The sequence below is a fragment of the Nematolebias whitei genome, chromosome 7 (genome assembly GCF_014905685.2).
Source record: "Nematolebias whitei isolate Nwh7 chromosome 7, NemWhi1, whole genome shotgun sequence".
Taxonomy (NCBI): domain Eukaryota; kingdom Metazoa; phylum Chordata; class Actinopteri; order Cyprinodontiformes; family Rivulidae; genus Nematolebias; species Nematolebias whitei.
The window spans coordinates 50235204-50250641 of record NC_056504.1 but is presented as its reverse complement, the minus strand read 5'-3'; the positions used below and the strand labels follow the sequence as shown (position 1 = coordinate 50250641).

Here is a 15438-nt window from a genome sequence, read left to right as displayed (position 1 = left end):
GCTGGGTACCTTTCTAAAAAAAAAAAAAAAAATCTGTACCGGTGTCTGTACCTTCACTTCGGTGTTGGTTCCTGGACGGTTCTTTTTTCGGTACCAATTTTGTAATTAACATTAATTCTAACAAGAATAAAATTACGTTACACGTTGCAGTACATATTATGAATTTTATTTTTTAACTTTGGTATTTCTATTCCAAGCAGTTTTCTTACATTAAAATAAACAAATAATTTCCAGTTCAAAAGAACGATTGCAAACAACAAGTGACATGTCGGTGTCTAATGCTCACGGCTACACACTGAGGACCTTTTCACTTAACAGTTTTTCTTCAGAAAAATCAACATGTCTTCTTTCTCTGGACACAAACAAGCCCGCTCCTGGCTGAGGGTGTCTCCAGCAGTAGAAAATGTTCACTCTGAGGCTGTAGATGATGATTGTTGCACACACAGATACCTGGTTGTCAAGTTTGATAGCACTGACATATTGTCCCTCACATTCCACCAGCAGGTCACTGGATTCACTGAGGTAGGGCTGATGCAGACATCTGCACCTCTGTGTCTCTGCCTGAATCTTCTTGGTGGTTCTCTGGGGTTTAGGGCTCTGATCATCTCCCTAATTGACATGAGAACACAAAACATCAACAATAACATGGTTGTGTTATTATTACTCAAAAAACATTATCTAGGCTGAGAGATAAAAGCTTAACTGGTCAACATTATCCTTTACAGCTTAACTTACCTCCACCGTGCAGCTCCACTGTAGAAAAGACGGCAAACTTTTATCAACAAACTCTGATTGTCCTGTGACCCCAACCTCACTTTTCTTTTTTCTGTCTGTCCTCACATCTGGGTCAGAGGCTCCTGTGAGGAGAAGATGAACATAAACAGTGAACATTAGGTGAACTGTTTAAGCAGCTGACTGGATGGATGAGCAGTTTTACAAAAAAAAAAAAAATCTGACTTTTTATAACTGTTTATTGTTGTCGCTGTTGTCCATTGTGTCATCATTCTTTGTTGAAATCAGGTCTCTCTTGTAAATGAGTCCTCGAGGCTCAATGGGATTTACCTGTCTAAATAAAGGTTGAATGAATCTGTTACTGTCAATCTTTAGTTGGCTTCTGAGTTTAGCTAGCTACGTAGATAAAATAAATTTACACACTAATATCTTAAAGTTAGCGTTACATGGATTCTAGTTTAATTCACCGCGATGTACGTGTTAAGCTGCAGTAACGTTAACAAACATAAACTTACCATCTGAAACATAGACACAGCTCCTTCCTCGGGAGTTCTTTGATGAAGACGAGTCCGGCCGTGGAATGTTGATTGAGTCCGTTTAACACTCACACAGACTAACGCTGAGAGGAGGCTGCTGTCCGTCTGTCTTTTTGCAGAGAAACACAGAGCAACTTTCTGCTCGTGTGTTGTCGAAGCCGTTTGACAACACGCGCTGCACACATGAACCCCATCTGTGGGCGTCACCAGCACCATAGACATACATTATACATAGATTAGGTGCGGCAGCTCTATACAGCTCTGGGTGTAAACGCGTAGTCTGTTTGCTATATGTCTGTGTTTTACCTGCCTGCATGCTGAAACCACGCGACACCTTACAGCCAATACCGAAACTTGACACTGAAAAAAGAGTAACGTTTCAATCCATACATCGACTGGTGTAGTTCGGTCGGTGCCATTTAAGAACCTCTGTTCGGTACTTAGCCCTTTCTGAGCCAGACTGTTTGGCTGATCTCTCCTGTGCAAGTCAGCTAGCTAGCTCAGGAGTAAACCATGGGCTGTTTCGTCCTTTTTTTCTGAACTGACGAAAAGGAGCATGTTTATTTACAAAATAGATGAAGTAATTCTGAAAATATTCCATGCAATGTTCATATCATCAGTTAGGGTTAGAATGCTAGTCAAAAAGGGACAGGTCCCAAAAGAAGGCCCGTTCACTAAACCATTTCAGATACCTTTTTTTGAATTAATCTTGGCTCAGAGCAAGGTAGTTTAATATCCCTGATAACTCCGATAATGCAATGATAGCTTATATCATCAGCAAAAAAAAACAAACCCGGGAATTTATGGGGCATATTTGTTAAAAAGTGGTCTAATATGGAAGATTTTTCAGGACATTGCTTGTTAGGTCTGGTGGGGGTGTCAATGATTTGGGTGAGATTAAGTGAGGTTAAGTGGTTAAGTCTCAGTCTCAATTTCTTCCCGTCCAACTTATCTTCAACAGGTCGTCTCTCATTGTTTGAATTGTATAGCAACTCCATTCTTTCCAGCTGCTGCAGCTGTGTAAGGAAGGATCTGGTAACATGTCCGGTTAATACAGGTTGGCCACCATAGGGATACACTGGGCCCGTCTTGATGTGGGGTCCATGACTAATGCTGTCCAGTTTTGTGACCAGCAGGAGCAGGTTGGCCTGGGACTGACCTATGATGCTGCCAGTTCTCATAAGCAGTCTCTGTCAGTGATCAGTTCCTAGCTGATAAATGTGGTCAGATGAAGACTCATAATTTTTTCATCTCCATGTGATGTTTGTGTCAAATAAATTTGGTATCCTTTAAAAGTAGGAGCGTTACTCAAGTTTCCACTTATGTGCCTGCCAGGCCTCTTAACTTCAGCATTCCAACAGAATTGTTAGGCAGGAGGACCAGTGGCTTTTCTGCCGCTCTGTGCTGTAAGGAGTCAGTCGGGGATTCTTTGTTGTTCGCACCACATGTGGTACATGTGGTGGAACGAAATACGAAATTATGTACGCAGGGTCCCAGTTACATCAAACAATAAAAATGTAAAAGAAAAACAATGATAACATCTAAGATATAAACTAAAAAAAACATAAACTAAAAATACACCAAACACTAATAGCATAAAAACATTACGTCGAACAGCAGCACGAACCTGAGTCTGTGTGAGCAGATGAGCACGCATGAACACATCAACATGAAACAGATCAGCAGCAACATGAAACAGATCAGCAGCAACATGATGTGATTTTTCACTGTGATTATCCTGGTTAGAGATTCATGAGTCTTAACAGCCTCAGGGTAGAAGCTGTTCCTCAGTCTAGTGGTTCTACACTTAATGCTCCTCAACCTCCTTCCTGAGGGGAGCGGGGCAAAAATTGTGTGCGCTGAGTGAGTGGGGTCCTTCATGATGCAGGTGGTCCTCTTCCTGCATCTGGAGGTGTAGATGTCTGTGATAGTGGGGAGGCTGACTCCAACATCTTCTGTGCAGCCTTCACCACTCTCTGCAAAGCTTTTCTTTCTGCAGCTGTGCAGCCTCCATGCCACACGTTGATGCTGGAGCACAGGATGCTCTCCACTGCACACCTGTAGGAGGAGGTGAGGACTGAGCTTCCCAGACCAGCTCGTCTCAGCCGCCTGAGGAAGTAGAGTCTCTGATGAGCTTTCTTCATTAGGCTGGTGGTGTTGCTCCAGCTGAGGTTGTCATTCAGGTGTACACCCAAGTACTTGTAGCTGGAGACCACTTCCACTGCAGATCCCTTTTATGTTCATGGGGGTGTAGATGGTTTTGTTCCTTCTGAAGTCCACAATCATCTCCTTTGTCTTCTTCACATTGATGTGAAGGTTATTCTCTTTGCACCAGCTCTCCAGGTGTTCCACGTCTTGCCTGTAGCTGGACTCATCATTGTTTGTGATGCATCCCACCACCACTGTATCATCTGCAAACTTTACAATGTGACAGCCTGGTTGGGTACGATCATATGCGAGCAGAGTAAACAGGAGAGGGCTCAACACACATCCCTGAGGAGAGCCAGTGCTGAGGGTTATGGTGGAGGAGAAGTTGTGGATCCTAACTGACTTGACTGTGGTCTGTTTGTTAAGAAGTCTAGTACCCAGTTGCAAATGGAGGGGCTTAGTTCTTGTGTGAATAGTTTGCCTGTCAGGGTTTGGGGTATCATGGTGTTGAAGGCGGATGTGAAGTCCACAAAGGGAATACGGACCTAAGTCTTTCTGCTCCAGGTGGTTGAGCGCAGTGTGGACCACAGAGGAGATTGCATCCTCTGTTGATCGGTTCTCGTGGTATGCATACTGATGAGGGTCCTCGTTGATGTTGATGGTTGTTTTGATGTTGGTTATGACCAGTTTTTCGAAGCATTTAGCGACTATCGGGGTGAGGGCCACTGGCCGATAGTTATTCAGACCAGTCACTGTAGAGCTTTTTGGGAGTGGGATGATGGTGGCAGTCTTCAGGCAGGTGGGAACTGTCTCCAGGGTAAGTGAGGTGTTAAAGATGTCTGCCAGCACCTCACAGAGCTGATAAGCACATTCTTTCAACCCTTTTCCCGGGATGATGTCTGGGCCCTTTTAATACCAGCAACCAGCTCTTTCCTACTCAGCTCCAGTGAGTTTCCAGGCCTGAAGGCAGTGTACCAAGCTTCTTGCAGGGTGCGCACCTCTGCATTCAGCCAAGGTTTTCTTTTTGGGTAGCTTTTAACATATCTGATAGTGGAGACGGTGTCAGTACATGTACTAATGTAACCCAGAACTGATGCGTATTGGTCCAGATTAAGCGATCCTCCATTTTCAGCAGCTTCTTTGAAAACCTGCCAGTCTGTTCATTCAAAATAATCTGTCAGTATGGGGCCACTGTCCTGGATCCAACATTTAACTTTCGTTTGTACCGGTCTGGAGCGTCTCAGCGGGGGGAGGTAAGCAGGGACCATTAAGATTGAGATGTCATCAGGGAATCCTAGATAGGGGCGGGGTGTCTTGGTGGCCCTCGGACAGGTTTTTAATTTTGGCCACTTGCAAAAAAAAATTGGACCCCCCATTGGGTTCTAAATCTATTTTATTGAGACACATTAAGTCATGTATAGTTACAGTGCCTTGCAAAAGTATTTGGCCCCCTTGTACTTTTCAACCTTTTGCCACATTTCAGGCTTCAAACATAAAGCTATAACATTTTAATTTTTTGTGAAGAATCAACAACAAGTGGGACACAATCGTGAAGTGGAATGAAATTTATTGTATGTGTCAAACTTTTTTAACAAAAAAAAAACAAACTGAAAAGTGGGGGGTGCAATAGAAATGTGAGATATGGCATAAAATTCATATCACGATATGTATTGTGAAGGGTGGTGACAACGATATATATCGCAATATGTTTCTGGTATAAAACTTAATAGGAATTTTAAAAAGCATAGGGTGTCATTTTGCCATCATATATTTTGAATTAAAAAAATTCCACTACTAGGTCCAGAGAGTTTTTAAATAATAAACAAATCAAGTATTAGGCTTCTTGCATGTAGTGCAAAACGTGCAAAAGATCAAATGTAGTTTTAGCCATATGTTTAAAAAAAAAAAAAATGTTGTTAACTTACCAGTTTCCAGTCTTCTCACTTGAGAAATGAACAACAGAGCAGCAACTGAAAACACTTCACCCTCCAACCCTCTAGTGGGCGAAACCTTCAGCTTTAAAGGAGAGCTGACACAAAATGAGTCTTTGGCTTTGACCAGAGGGTCTTGCAGTAAAATCATACAACACAGCGTTCTTTTCACAGATCAGAGAGCAAGTTTCTCTAAAGATGGCCAACGCTTACTTTAACTTTCGACAGGGGAAAAAAAAAAAACTTTCGACGGAACACAGCGTTTTGCGCATGCGTCCGAATACGGCAACACTACGGCAAGCCGGCCGTAGCTAGCTTATAGCTTCACTACTTAGCTCTCAAATAAAATACTTTATCGTCACTTGCGCATAGTTTTCAACTCAAAAAAAGTAACGATTAAATCTGACAGCTCTGATTTTACACTTGAACACTACTTACGCAAAGTTTTCAACTAAAAAAAAGTATCAATTAAACTGAAAACCCTAATTTTACTTCAGACACAGCATTACTGCGGTTAGCCGGTAGAAGACAGATCTATATCGTAGGCTAAATTTCGATCGTTTCTACCGTGTACCATTTATATCGCGCATTCCTAGCGTGCAATGTTATTAGACCCCTTTACTTTCAGAGCAGCAAACTCAGTCCAGAAGTTCAGTGAGGATCTATGAATGATCCAATGTTGTCCCAAATGACTGACGATGATAAATAGAATCCACCTGTGTGTAATCAAGTCTCCGTATAAATGCACCTGCTCTGTGATAGTCTCAGGGTTCTGTTCAAAGCGCAGAGAGCATCATGAAGACCAAGGAACACACCAGGCAGGTCCGAGATACTGTTGTGGAGAAGTTTAACTCCGGATTTGGATACAAAAAGATTTCCCAAGCTTTAAACATCCCAAGGAGCTCTGTGCAAGCAATCATATTGAAATGGAAGGAGTATCAGACCACTGCAAATCTACCAAGACCCGGCCGTCCTTCTATACTTTCATCTGGAACAAGGAGAAGACTGATCAGAGATGCAGCCAAGAGGCCCATGATCACTCTGGATGAACTGCAGAGATCTACAGCTGAGGTGGGAGAGTCTGTCCATAGGACAACAATCAGTCATACACTGCACAAATCTGGCCTTTATGGAAGAGTGGCAAGAAGAAAGCCATTTCTCAAAGATGTCCATAAAAAGTGTTTAAAGTTTGCCACAAGCACCTGGGAGACACCAAACATGTGGAAGAAGGTGCTCTGGTCAGATGAAACCAAAATCCAACTCTTTGGACACAATGCAAAATGATATGTTTGGCGTAAAAGCAACACAGCTCATCACCCTGAACACACCATCCCCACTGTCAAACATGGTGGTGGCAGCATCATGGTTTGGGCCTGCTTTTCGTCAGCAGGGACAGGGAAGATGGTCAGAATTGATGGGAAGATAGATGGAGCCAAATACAGGACCATTCTGGAAGAAAACCTGTTTGAGTCTGCAAGAGACCTTAGACTGGGACGGAGATTTATCTTCCAACAAGACGATGATCCAAAACATAAAGACACATTGTCAATAAACCTGGTGTCTGTAGCGATGATGCATGACAGACGACCAGCTTTAATAAAGGTGAAGCCTGATCAAAGTTCTCCTCAGCAGCTGAGAACAGAAGGACTGAACTCCTGCTTTAAATCAAGCTAAAAATGATAATGTGTAACCAAAAGTGTTTTACTGTTTTACTAATAATCAACAAATAATCAACTAATGAAAGTATTGATCTTTAAGAAATTGTATAATCTATTGTATGATTGTGTGATTTACTTTTACTTGTGAAGTAGTGAAGTTGAAGAGCAGTGCTGAGGCCTCATGTAACAGTGAACAGGTCCAGACATGTCCACCTAGGACAGGCCTGGGCTTGCCTCGAGCAGTAGAAAGAGAACAAGAAGTCAAGGAGTTCAAACTCAGCTCATCTCATGATGACGCATTTTTGAGCAAAACAAAGTTCTGGAAAGTACCAGAAAACTGGTCTAAACCGGTTGAGGTGCAAAACAGCAGATGAGTTACTGGAAAAGAGATGATGTAATTTTCCAAAACCCCTCCTTAAGAGGAGGAGGGAAAAAGAGGTCTTTAAATACAGACTGAACAGATTGAACTTGGTCAATGCAGAGTCAAAGCTGAACTGGAGAGCCGAGCAGAGGGAATTACAGGCAAGAGGCAGCTCGTCGGATCAGAAGGAGCCCAAAAAGGAGTTGGATTTTACCAGTCTTAAGACGATGTTGGAAGTTAATTCTTTTCTTCACCGAGATGGGATTGGATTTAAGCTCTCGTTCATCGATACTTAAACTGGATGAGCTTCCTACTTCTATTAATAGCTTGACCTGGGCCCGTCCAAAATTCTGATCCTCTAATTTGGGATAGCTGTGCTTGCCTTCGAAGTTCGGCCAGTATCTCTCTCCTAGAGAACTGGAAATATGCCCTTACCATCACAGTGACTCACTAAGGGTCGCCTCAAAATCATGGTAAGCGGACGACCTCATTCTTACTCTGCCCTGATTAAATTGTTTCATCAAATTGGAAGAACAGCATACAGAATAAATTTGGGAGTACTGAATTGGTTACTGGTGAGACTTGCTCGAAGATGCTTCTGGTTCATGAGGGAGTTGAGGGAGAACATCTTCTGGCTTGATTTGTGAAAGGTCTATGTGAAGGCAGTATCTATAAATACTCAAGGGCTCTTGAGTTTAGAATTCCTCAGATAGTAGTCATCGCCTCACTTAGGGAAGAAAGTGTATCCTATGTACTCATGAAATTTAATCATTATAAAATTGTGCCTGATGCTGTATCACCTGCCAAACTATTGATTAAAGCAACGCAAAATGAATAATTCTGGACTATTATTTCACCCTTAATGAACAAAAATATGGTAATGCTTGGTTCACTTAACAACACCAATAAAGGAGGTTTTTGTAAAGGTTTCCTAGTAGATGAGAGACAACACCCTTGTGCCCATTTCCAGGGCCCTAAAAATTACCAGAACAGTTAACAATTGCAACGCTAAAGTGAGAGGTGAGCGGCCACAACGCGAGTTTCTCTGGACCAGAAGATCCATCCCTGCTGCTTGGAGGTTCGAGGTAACAGAGTGAGATCAGGGTGTGACTCACGGATTTAAGGTCGTTAATATTCTGGATGAATCACCTCGTCGCAGCCTTAATGAGGCTACTTTAGATAGCTACAGGTAATACCACGGCGCTGAAGTAAGCTTCCGGACCCCTTGGAGGAGAGGCTGCAAGCAAAGGTGCTTATCGCTACTTCCAGTGGTTACCTTTGCTTATCGGGAAGCAGACAACATCTACAATGGAATGGTTCACAAATAAACATATCCAGGTGTTGGAATGGCCAAGTCAAAGTCCAGACCTGAATCCAATCGAGAATCTGTGGAAAGAGCTGAAGACTGCTGTTCACAAACGCTCTCCATTCAACCTCACTGAGCTCCAGATGTTTTGCAGGAAGAATGGGCAGAACTTCAGTGTCTCCATGTTCAAAACTGATAGAGACATACCCCAAGAGACTTGCAGCTGGAACTGCAGCAAAAGGTGGCGTTACAAAGTATTAACGCAATGGGGGCGAATAATATTGCACGCCCCACTTCTCAGTTTTTTATTTGTTAAAAAAGTTTGACACATCCAATAAATTTCATTCCACTTCACGATTGTGTCTCACTTGTTGTTGGTTAATCACAAAAAATTAAAATTTAATATCTTTGTTTGAAGCCTGAAATGTGGCAAAAGGTTGAAAAGTTCAAGGGGGTCGAATACAAGGCACTGTAAAAAGCCATTCTAAGATCCAAAGAGACTCAACACACAAGAAAGAACACGAGGTTTAGTTTGTGGCAAAAAAACAAAAAACAAGTCTTATTCATGCCTTTGTGTGACCACCAGAGCCTTCTGCCGCTCACAGTTCAAGAGTTTTTGATATATACCTGTATGTTATACATCTAAACGTTAGCCTTTTGTCAGTTTAACTTGTTACAGATGTGCTGGATTCCTCAACATTTCTTCAGATATTTTCTAGTTTGTACTTATTGTGACCTTTTTCTGTTTGCAGATCTAAAAACATGGCTGACGCACCTCAAGGTCCCATGGTCAGTCGGCCGTTGGCGTTCGCCAACGAGGAGCGGAGGGCTGTACACTCCTGGTCTCGGATTTCATCAGCGGGGCATAATGTCCTCGTGGATGCTCTGAAGATCCTGAGCCCGATGTCCAGAGACCTTTCCAGCACAGAGGAGCTTGTGACCTTCCTGCAGGAGCTGAGCGAGGAGGGCCACAAGCCCCGTGTGCTGCGCAGCAAGGATGTTTATCGCTACCAATCTTGCACGAGTCAGCCCTTGACCCAAGACATGCTGAAGCTGGCCAACAAGAACGTCAGACCCACCACCAAGAAGAGGAAGAGAAAGCCCCAGGTCAAGAAGAGGGAGGTGCATCCGTCCTGGAACATGTCAGATAAGAGTAAGCCCAGGATTCGAGGAATCCGGCCTCCGGAGGTGTTGGTTGATCATCGCGCTTTCGTATACAGCCGGACACCCAGTCGAACTGTAGAGCTGTCGCAGGTGGACCTGCAGCCATGCCTCAGACTGACCAACATTGAAGGTCTGTCTGGCTTCCACACAGCAAGACTTCAAATCCAGACTGTGTGGGACTCTGAGACGAGCTCGGTTATCTTTCCACTGCAGCCGCACCCCCCAACACTTTCAGGAATACCTTCTCAGAACGGTGACGGGGTGTCCACCAAAGCTGTGGCCTTGTTCAGCCAGAAGAACCTGTCCTGTCCGATTCGGTCGGATGGCGCCCTAATCGGGGATTCTGCTCCAGTCTTTTATGCCAATGGTCGGGCGTTCCCACAGGCCCACACGAACCTGACCAGCAACGGCTGGAGGGCCAATGGCCTCCACCGAGAAGTTAGGGGATCAAAGGAACTGAGAGACAACTGGAAAGACAAAAGTTTCAGGCAAAAAGTGATAAAAGTGGACGACTCTCGCCCTGTGGCCGAGGCCTGCAGGAAAGCTCAGAAGATCCTACAGGTCAACCTTTCCCCGGTGATACAGATCCAACCTCTCAACCACGTGCTGAGAGACTTCAGATTCCAGCAGAAGTGATCCTCCCCCACAAACCCAAAACACACCTCCTTTAGCAGGTGTTAGTGTTTTCTATTTGTTAGCCTCCACACAGCTGTGTCCATGTTCAGAGCAGACGTTTCACGTGAGTTTCTTTTGTTGCTGCTGGAGATCAGAGATGATTCTGTGGGTGTTCTGGATCCCGACAAAAGAATCCCGGTCTGAAAGGCTTTACAGTTGATGTTTTTCCTAACGGGCTGGGAAATGTCTGTCCGTCTGGCAGCTGCGGGAACGTTCTCACTGTCAACACATTATTTACGCCACACCAAACTTCATAACAACAATCTGAGTCGATCAGCTGCTCGTTTGGGGAGGATGTTCACTGATGGGGCAGGATATTCTGCCTCAAAGTATCAACTGTGGGTTGCTGTTAAAATACTTAAATTTAAATAAACTAAAGCAAAATGTGTTTAAAAATTAGGTATTTTCTTAGCTGTGCTCTATCTGCCACAAACTATCGTCAGAAAAAAAAAAAAAAAAATTATCGTTGGGATGAAAGTACCAGACTTCCATTAAAATAGGTGAGTTTAACTAAAAGAAAGGATTAAAACATTTTAACTTCCTTTTTGAAAGTTTTTGTTTCCACTGGAGGTCAGGGCGGCTTTGGGAAAGGGAGCAGATAATCACCGCTGTGGCCCAAAAAAGCTAAATTGGAGCTAAAGTTATTCACAAAGTGTTCCTTTGTTTGATTCATCTGACAGACAAGAAAAAGAAAATGTGCAGAAAATATTAATTATCACACATACAAATGTAAAAACTGCAGCAATCTTTAGAGGATTCAAGTATTTTTTTTTTATCTCCACAACAGGTTTGTAATTTCAGTATTTGTCACAATAAAACCAGATTAGGTCATTCATTGTGTTTTATAAACATCAGCCTGATGGTTCAGAATCAATTCTGTAATTTCATTTGGTTTAAAAGGATAGTTTGGACAGTTTGAAGTGTGGGAAACATGAGCAGGGTTTCCCCTGGGCCACTGTTCGTCTCGGTGGTGTTTGGTTGGCGGCGGGTTGGGTGATGGTGGTACCAGCGCTCATAACCCCACTTCAAAATGTCCTTTAACGTCTGAATTTTAAAAAGCTTCCAAAAAAAACCTTCACCACGCTGATGCTCAAAGTTCTGTCAAACTGATACCAGCATCAAACACACCGTCTTTTCTCACTCGTTACGCACTGCGGCTGCAGACGTTTGTTTCCTGCTTCGATACAACAGCCAATAACTCATGAAACGGTAAACCTCGCCTCGTAAATTTTTATTTAAGCTGAACCATACAAACTCACTGGATGTGACGAGCCTGCTTGTAGCTCACCATAAATCTAAAAAGCATTTTTCCAGTGCAGCAATGATTCATCGTTAGCTGTTCCTAAATATAAAAGTTTATTTTGTTCCATCGTTGAGAAGATATTTAAAATAATCCGTAAAATTTCATTTCTTTTGAGTCCCGACAGGTTTTGCTACCGGTGCTAACTTTTGAGTGTTTGCTCGCGCAGAATGTCGTTATTTCTTGTTCAGTTCGGTGCCAAAACCCCAGCGGTGACTCCTCGTTTGGGTTTGGTGGCTCTGCTGCCCCCTGCAGGTTGGGATGAACAAAATATCCACCTCCGGTCGTGTTGGTGCTGTGAGGAAGCCATTTTCATCTAATCTGTGACAAAATTCTCTGTATTCTTTGTACCAAACGTCATTTCACAGGACAAAACACATAATATCTCTGGAAATATTCAGAAAAGAAACGGTTTAAATCCATCGAAGTAGCTTCTGGTTATGTTAAGATGAAAAAGTTCCAATTGGCTTTTTTCTCATTTTTATTTTATTTTTTATACAGTAAATCTACTTTTATCTAAAAGAAGACTAAAGATCTTCTTAATAAAACTACTAATTTTATTTAAAGATCCGTCTTGGTTTTTATAGAATCAAGATTCTTTTGAATTAAATTTAATTTCCAAACATCCGTTCTGTTTTTTGCAGGATGTTTGATAAGCTGAGGTCCTTTCTGTGCTCTGCTATAAACCACTTGTTTCCCAGTCTAAACTCAGACCAGATTTCCACGTCTGTTCTGGTTCTGGGTTTCATTTCGGTTAATCTCCTGACCCGTGCCCCTCCAGTCATTTTCATGCCCTTTTCTAGATCTTCTGTTTGTCTGGTATGTGCAACATTTGTATTATAATGTATTTCCTACATGAACTTTGAAAACATTTTTGTTCAATAAAAAAAAACACCTGAAAAGTATTTTTACTCCACCTGCCTTCACTTGTGGAAAATTTCCCAACGTCTTGCTGGTGAAGATTCTCAGTCATCCAGGACTTGATGAATTAAAAAAACGTTCAACACAAAACAACTGGACTTTATTTGTAACAGAAGACGTTTCGCTCCTCATCCGAGGAGCTTTCTCAATTCAAAGAGCAGCGAGTGAGAGATTCAGGTTATAAGGCTGAGATAAGACATACATATGTAGATTGACAATTCACACCTCACACCTTAACAGTAGGGCTTTCTTAAGGTCTTTGTTCCTCTAATTCACTGATGAGGCCCCTCTGTTCCCATCAGGTGTGAAAACTGGCTGGGAATCAGTCTTAAAGTTGCGTTATAGGTCCAACTCCACAGGACAAGACTCAGCTGTTCACCTCCACCTCACAGACTCTTTTGAGGACCAAAATGTGCACATTTTGGACTGAGAACACAGATGGTTTGAGAGGGGGGTGAAGGAAGCAATTTATGTAAAAACAGAAAAAACATCTCTTAACAGAGGAGGAGGCCTCAGATTTCCACTTTCAAAAAGCTATATTTATAAAACCTAAATTTTAAAGTCTAACAGAGACTATGATCCGTCTGGAAGTGTTCAGCGTGGCTAAAAAATATGGAAGTGCTAGAACAGACAGAAGAACTGTCCGAGAGTCACGCCTCGCTGTGTGCTGTGACTCCGCTGGAATGGACGGACCCTTGGCACATGGTCCAATTCCATCAGCCATTAGAGTAGAGACTGTCAGACCCCAGCCTCCATTAAGAACTGAAAGTTCCAGTGAGACTCGCCGTAAGACTGAGTCTTCCAGTAAGACTGAAAGTTCCAGGAAGTGTTGACTTTTAAAGACTATCCACTTCCTGTTACGTGGTACTTCCTGATTGGTTAACACAACCAGCAGGGGTGGAGTTTTAGTGATGTCAGAGGGTTATTAGGAGTCAACAGACAGGAAAATATTTTGAAGAAGTGAGACTCGCAGGTGCCAGTTCTTATTTACTGTCTGAGAGTTTTAAAACAAGGCACTTCGTTCTCATAACTTGTTCTCTGACTTTTGACCGACATCAAATCCATTCCTCATTCAGACAGAAGATTAAAATGCACACTTACTTTGTAAATAGACGTTTAACTTGTATGATCTAAGTCTAATGAGGTTTAAAAATCATTAATACTGTTTCACAGTTTATTTAAATGAGTGGTTTACTTCAACATTAGAAATGGTATGAACCAAACGCACTTTTGATTATCAAGATATTGTAAAATAGTTAATGATAATAAAAGAAAAGAAGAGTGTTCTTTCAATTAATTCAGGATACAATTAAATAGTCTCTTGATGAGATAATTTGTATTTCTGGATTCAAATCAATGAAATAGCAGTTCCTGTCCCCTGAAGGTCCTCAGAGGCAGATTGATGTAGGAGGTCTAGTTCACTACACGTGGGTAGGGTGCTCGATTCTGTTGGCAGGGTGGGGCACCCTCCTTGGATAATGGTAGGGGAAACACAGAGGTACATACACTGCCTGGCCCAAAAAAAAGACACACTAATATTTTGTTGGGCCGCCTTTAGCTGTGATTACATCATGCATTCGCTGTGTCATTGTTTTGATAAGCTGCTTCAATGTCACAAGATCTATTTCATCCAGAGTTGCATAAATTTTTCACCAAGATCTTGCATTGATGACTAGGCATGATGGGTGCATCGACTTCACCTGCCTCTCTTCTGACCCTGATGCACCATCACTCTGGAACAGGTCTGGACTCATCAGACCACATGACCTTCTTCCATTGCTCCACAGTCCAATCTTTATGCTCCCTAGCAAATTGAAGCCTTTTTTTCCCAGTTAGCCTCACTGGTTAGTGGTTTTCTTAAGACTACACAGCTGTTCAGTCCCAGTCCCTTGAGTTCCTTCACATTGTGTGTGTGGAAATGTTCTTACTTTCTCTGTTAACCACAGCCCTGAGTGCTGCTGGTGTTTTTCTTTGATTTGATTTCACCAAACGTTTTAAGTGATCGCCGATCACGATCATTCAGGATTTATTTCAACCACATTTCTTTCTGGAAGCAGATGGGTCCTCACTATCTTTCCAGTTTTTAATAATGTGTTTGACAGTTCTTAATTATTTTTTTTGTAGTTTCTACAATCTCCTTAGATGTTTTCTCTGCTTGATGCCAATGATTTCCCTTCTCAAACAGACTTTACATCTTTCCACGACCACGCCACGTGTCATTCATCGTGGTTGTTGAAGAAATGAGAAGCAACTCATTGCACCAGCTGGAGTTAAATAACTTGTTGCAGCCGAAAGATGATCACCCATGCAGTAATTATCCAGTAGGAGGCTCATACCTGTTTGCTTAGTTAAATCCAGGTGGAGACTTTTTTTTTTTTTTTCAGGCAGTATATTTGGCATGCACGTAATAAGTACTAGTTTTATCCTGATGCATGCTCAATAATCCAGGTAGAAAAATCTAAAAAAGTTAAATCTGGTCCTCTGGACATTCAAAAAAAAAACAAAGCAAAACAACAAAAAAATGTAGAAATGTTTCGTCTTCCATCCTGAGGACTTCCTCAGTCTGAGGAGCTGTATTCAGCTCAGTCTCTTAAATAGCACCTTCTCAGAGTGGATCAACCAGTTTGCTGCTGACAACCAAAACCAGCTGATCACATGCTCAAGAAGGACCATCAGCCTAACAATGGATCATTAGCACCTGATGGC

At 42.4% G+C, this 15438-nt stretch overlaps 1 protein-coding gene across 1 annotated transcript in view; it reads left to right on the top strand.

Annotated features, from left to right (window-relative positions):
* The window catches only part of ccdc71 (coiled-coil domain containing 71), a 36052-nt gene extending 25017 nt beyond the window's left edge, over positions 1–11035 (top strand). Inside the window, exon 2 of the mRNA XM_037679032.1 lies at positions 9425–11035. Within this exon, the coding sequence (XP_037534960.1) occupies positions 9435–10472 (1038 nt within the window). The 5' untranslated portion in view covers positions 9425–9434 and the 3' untranslated portion in view covers positions 10473–11035. The remainder of the gene's footprint in view (positions 1–9424) is intronic.
* Positions 11036–15438: the final 4403 nt, after the last annotated feature.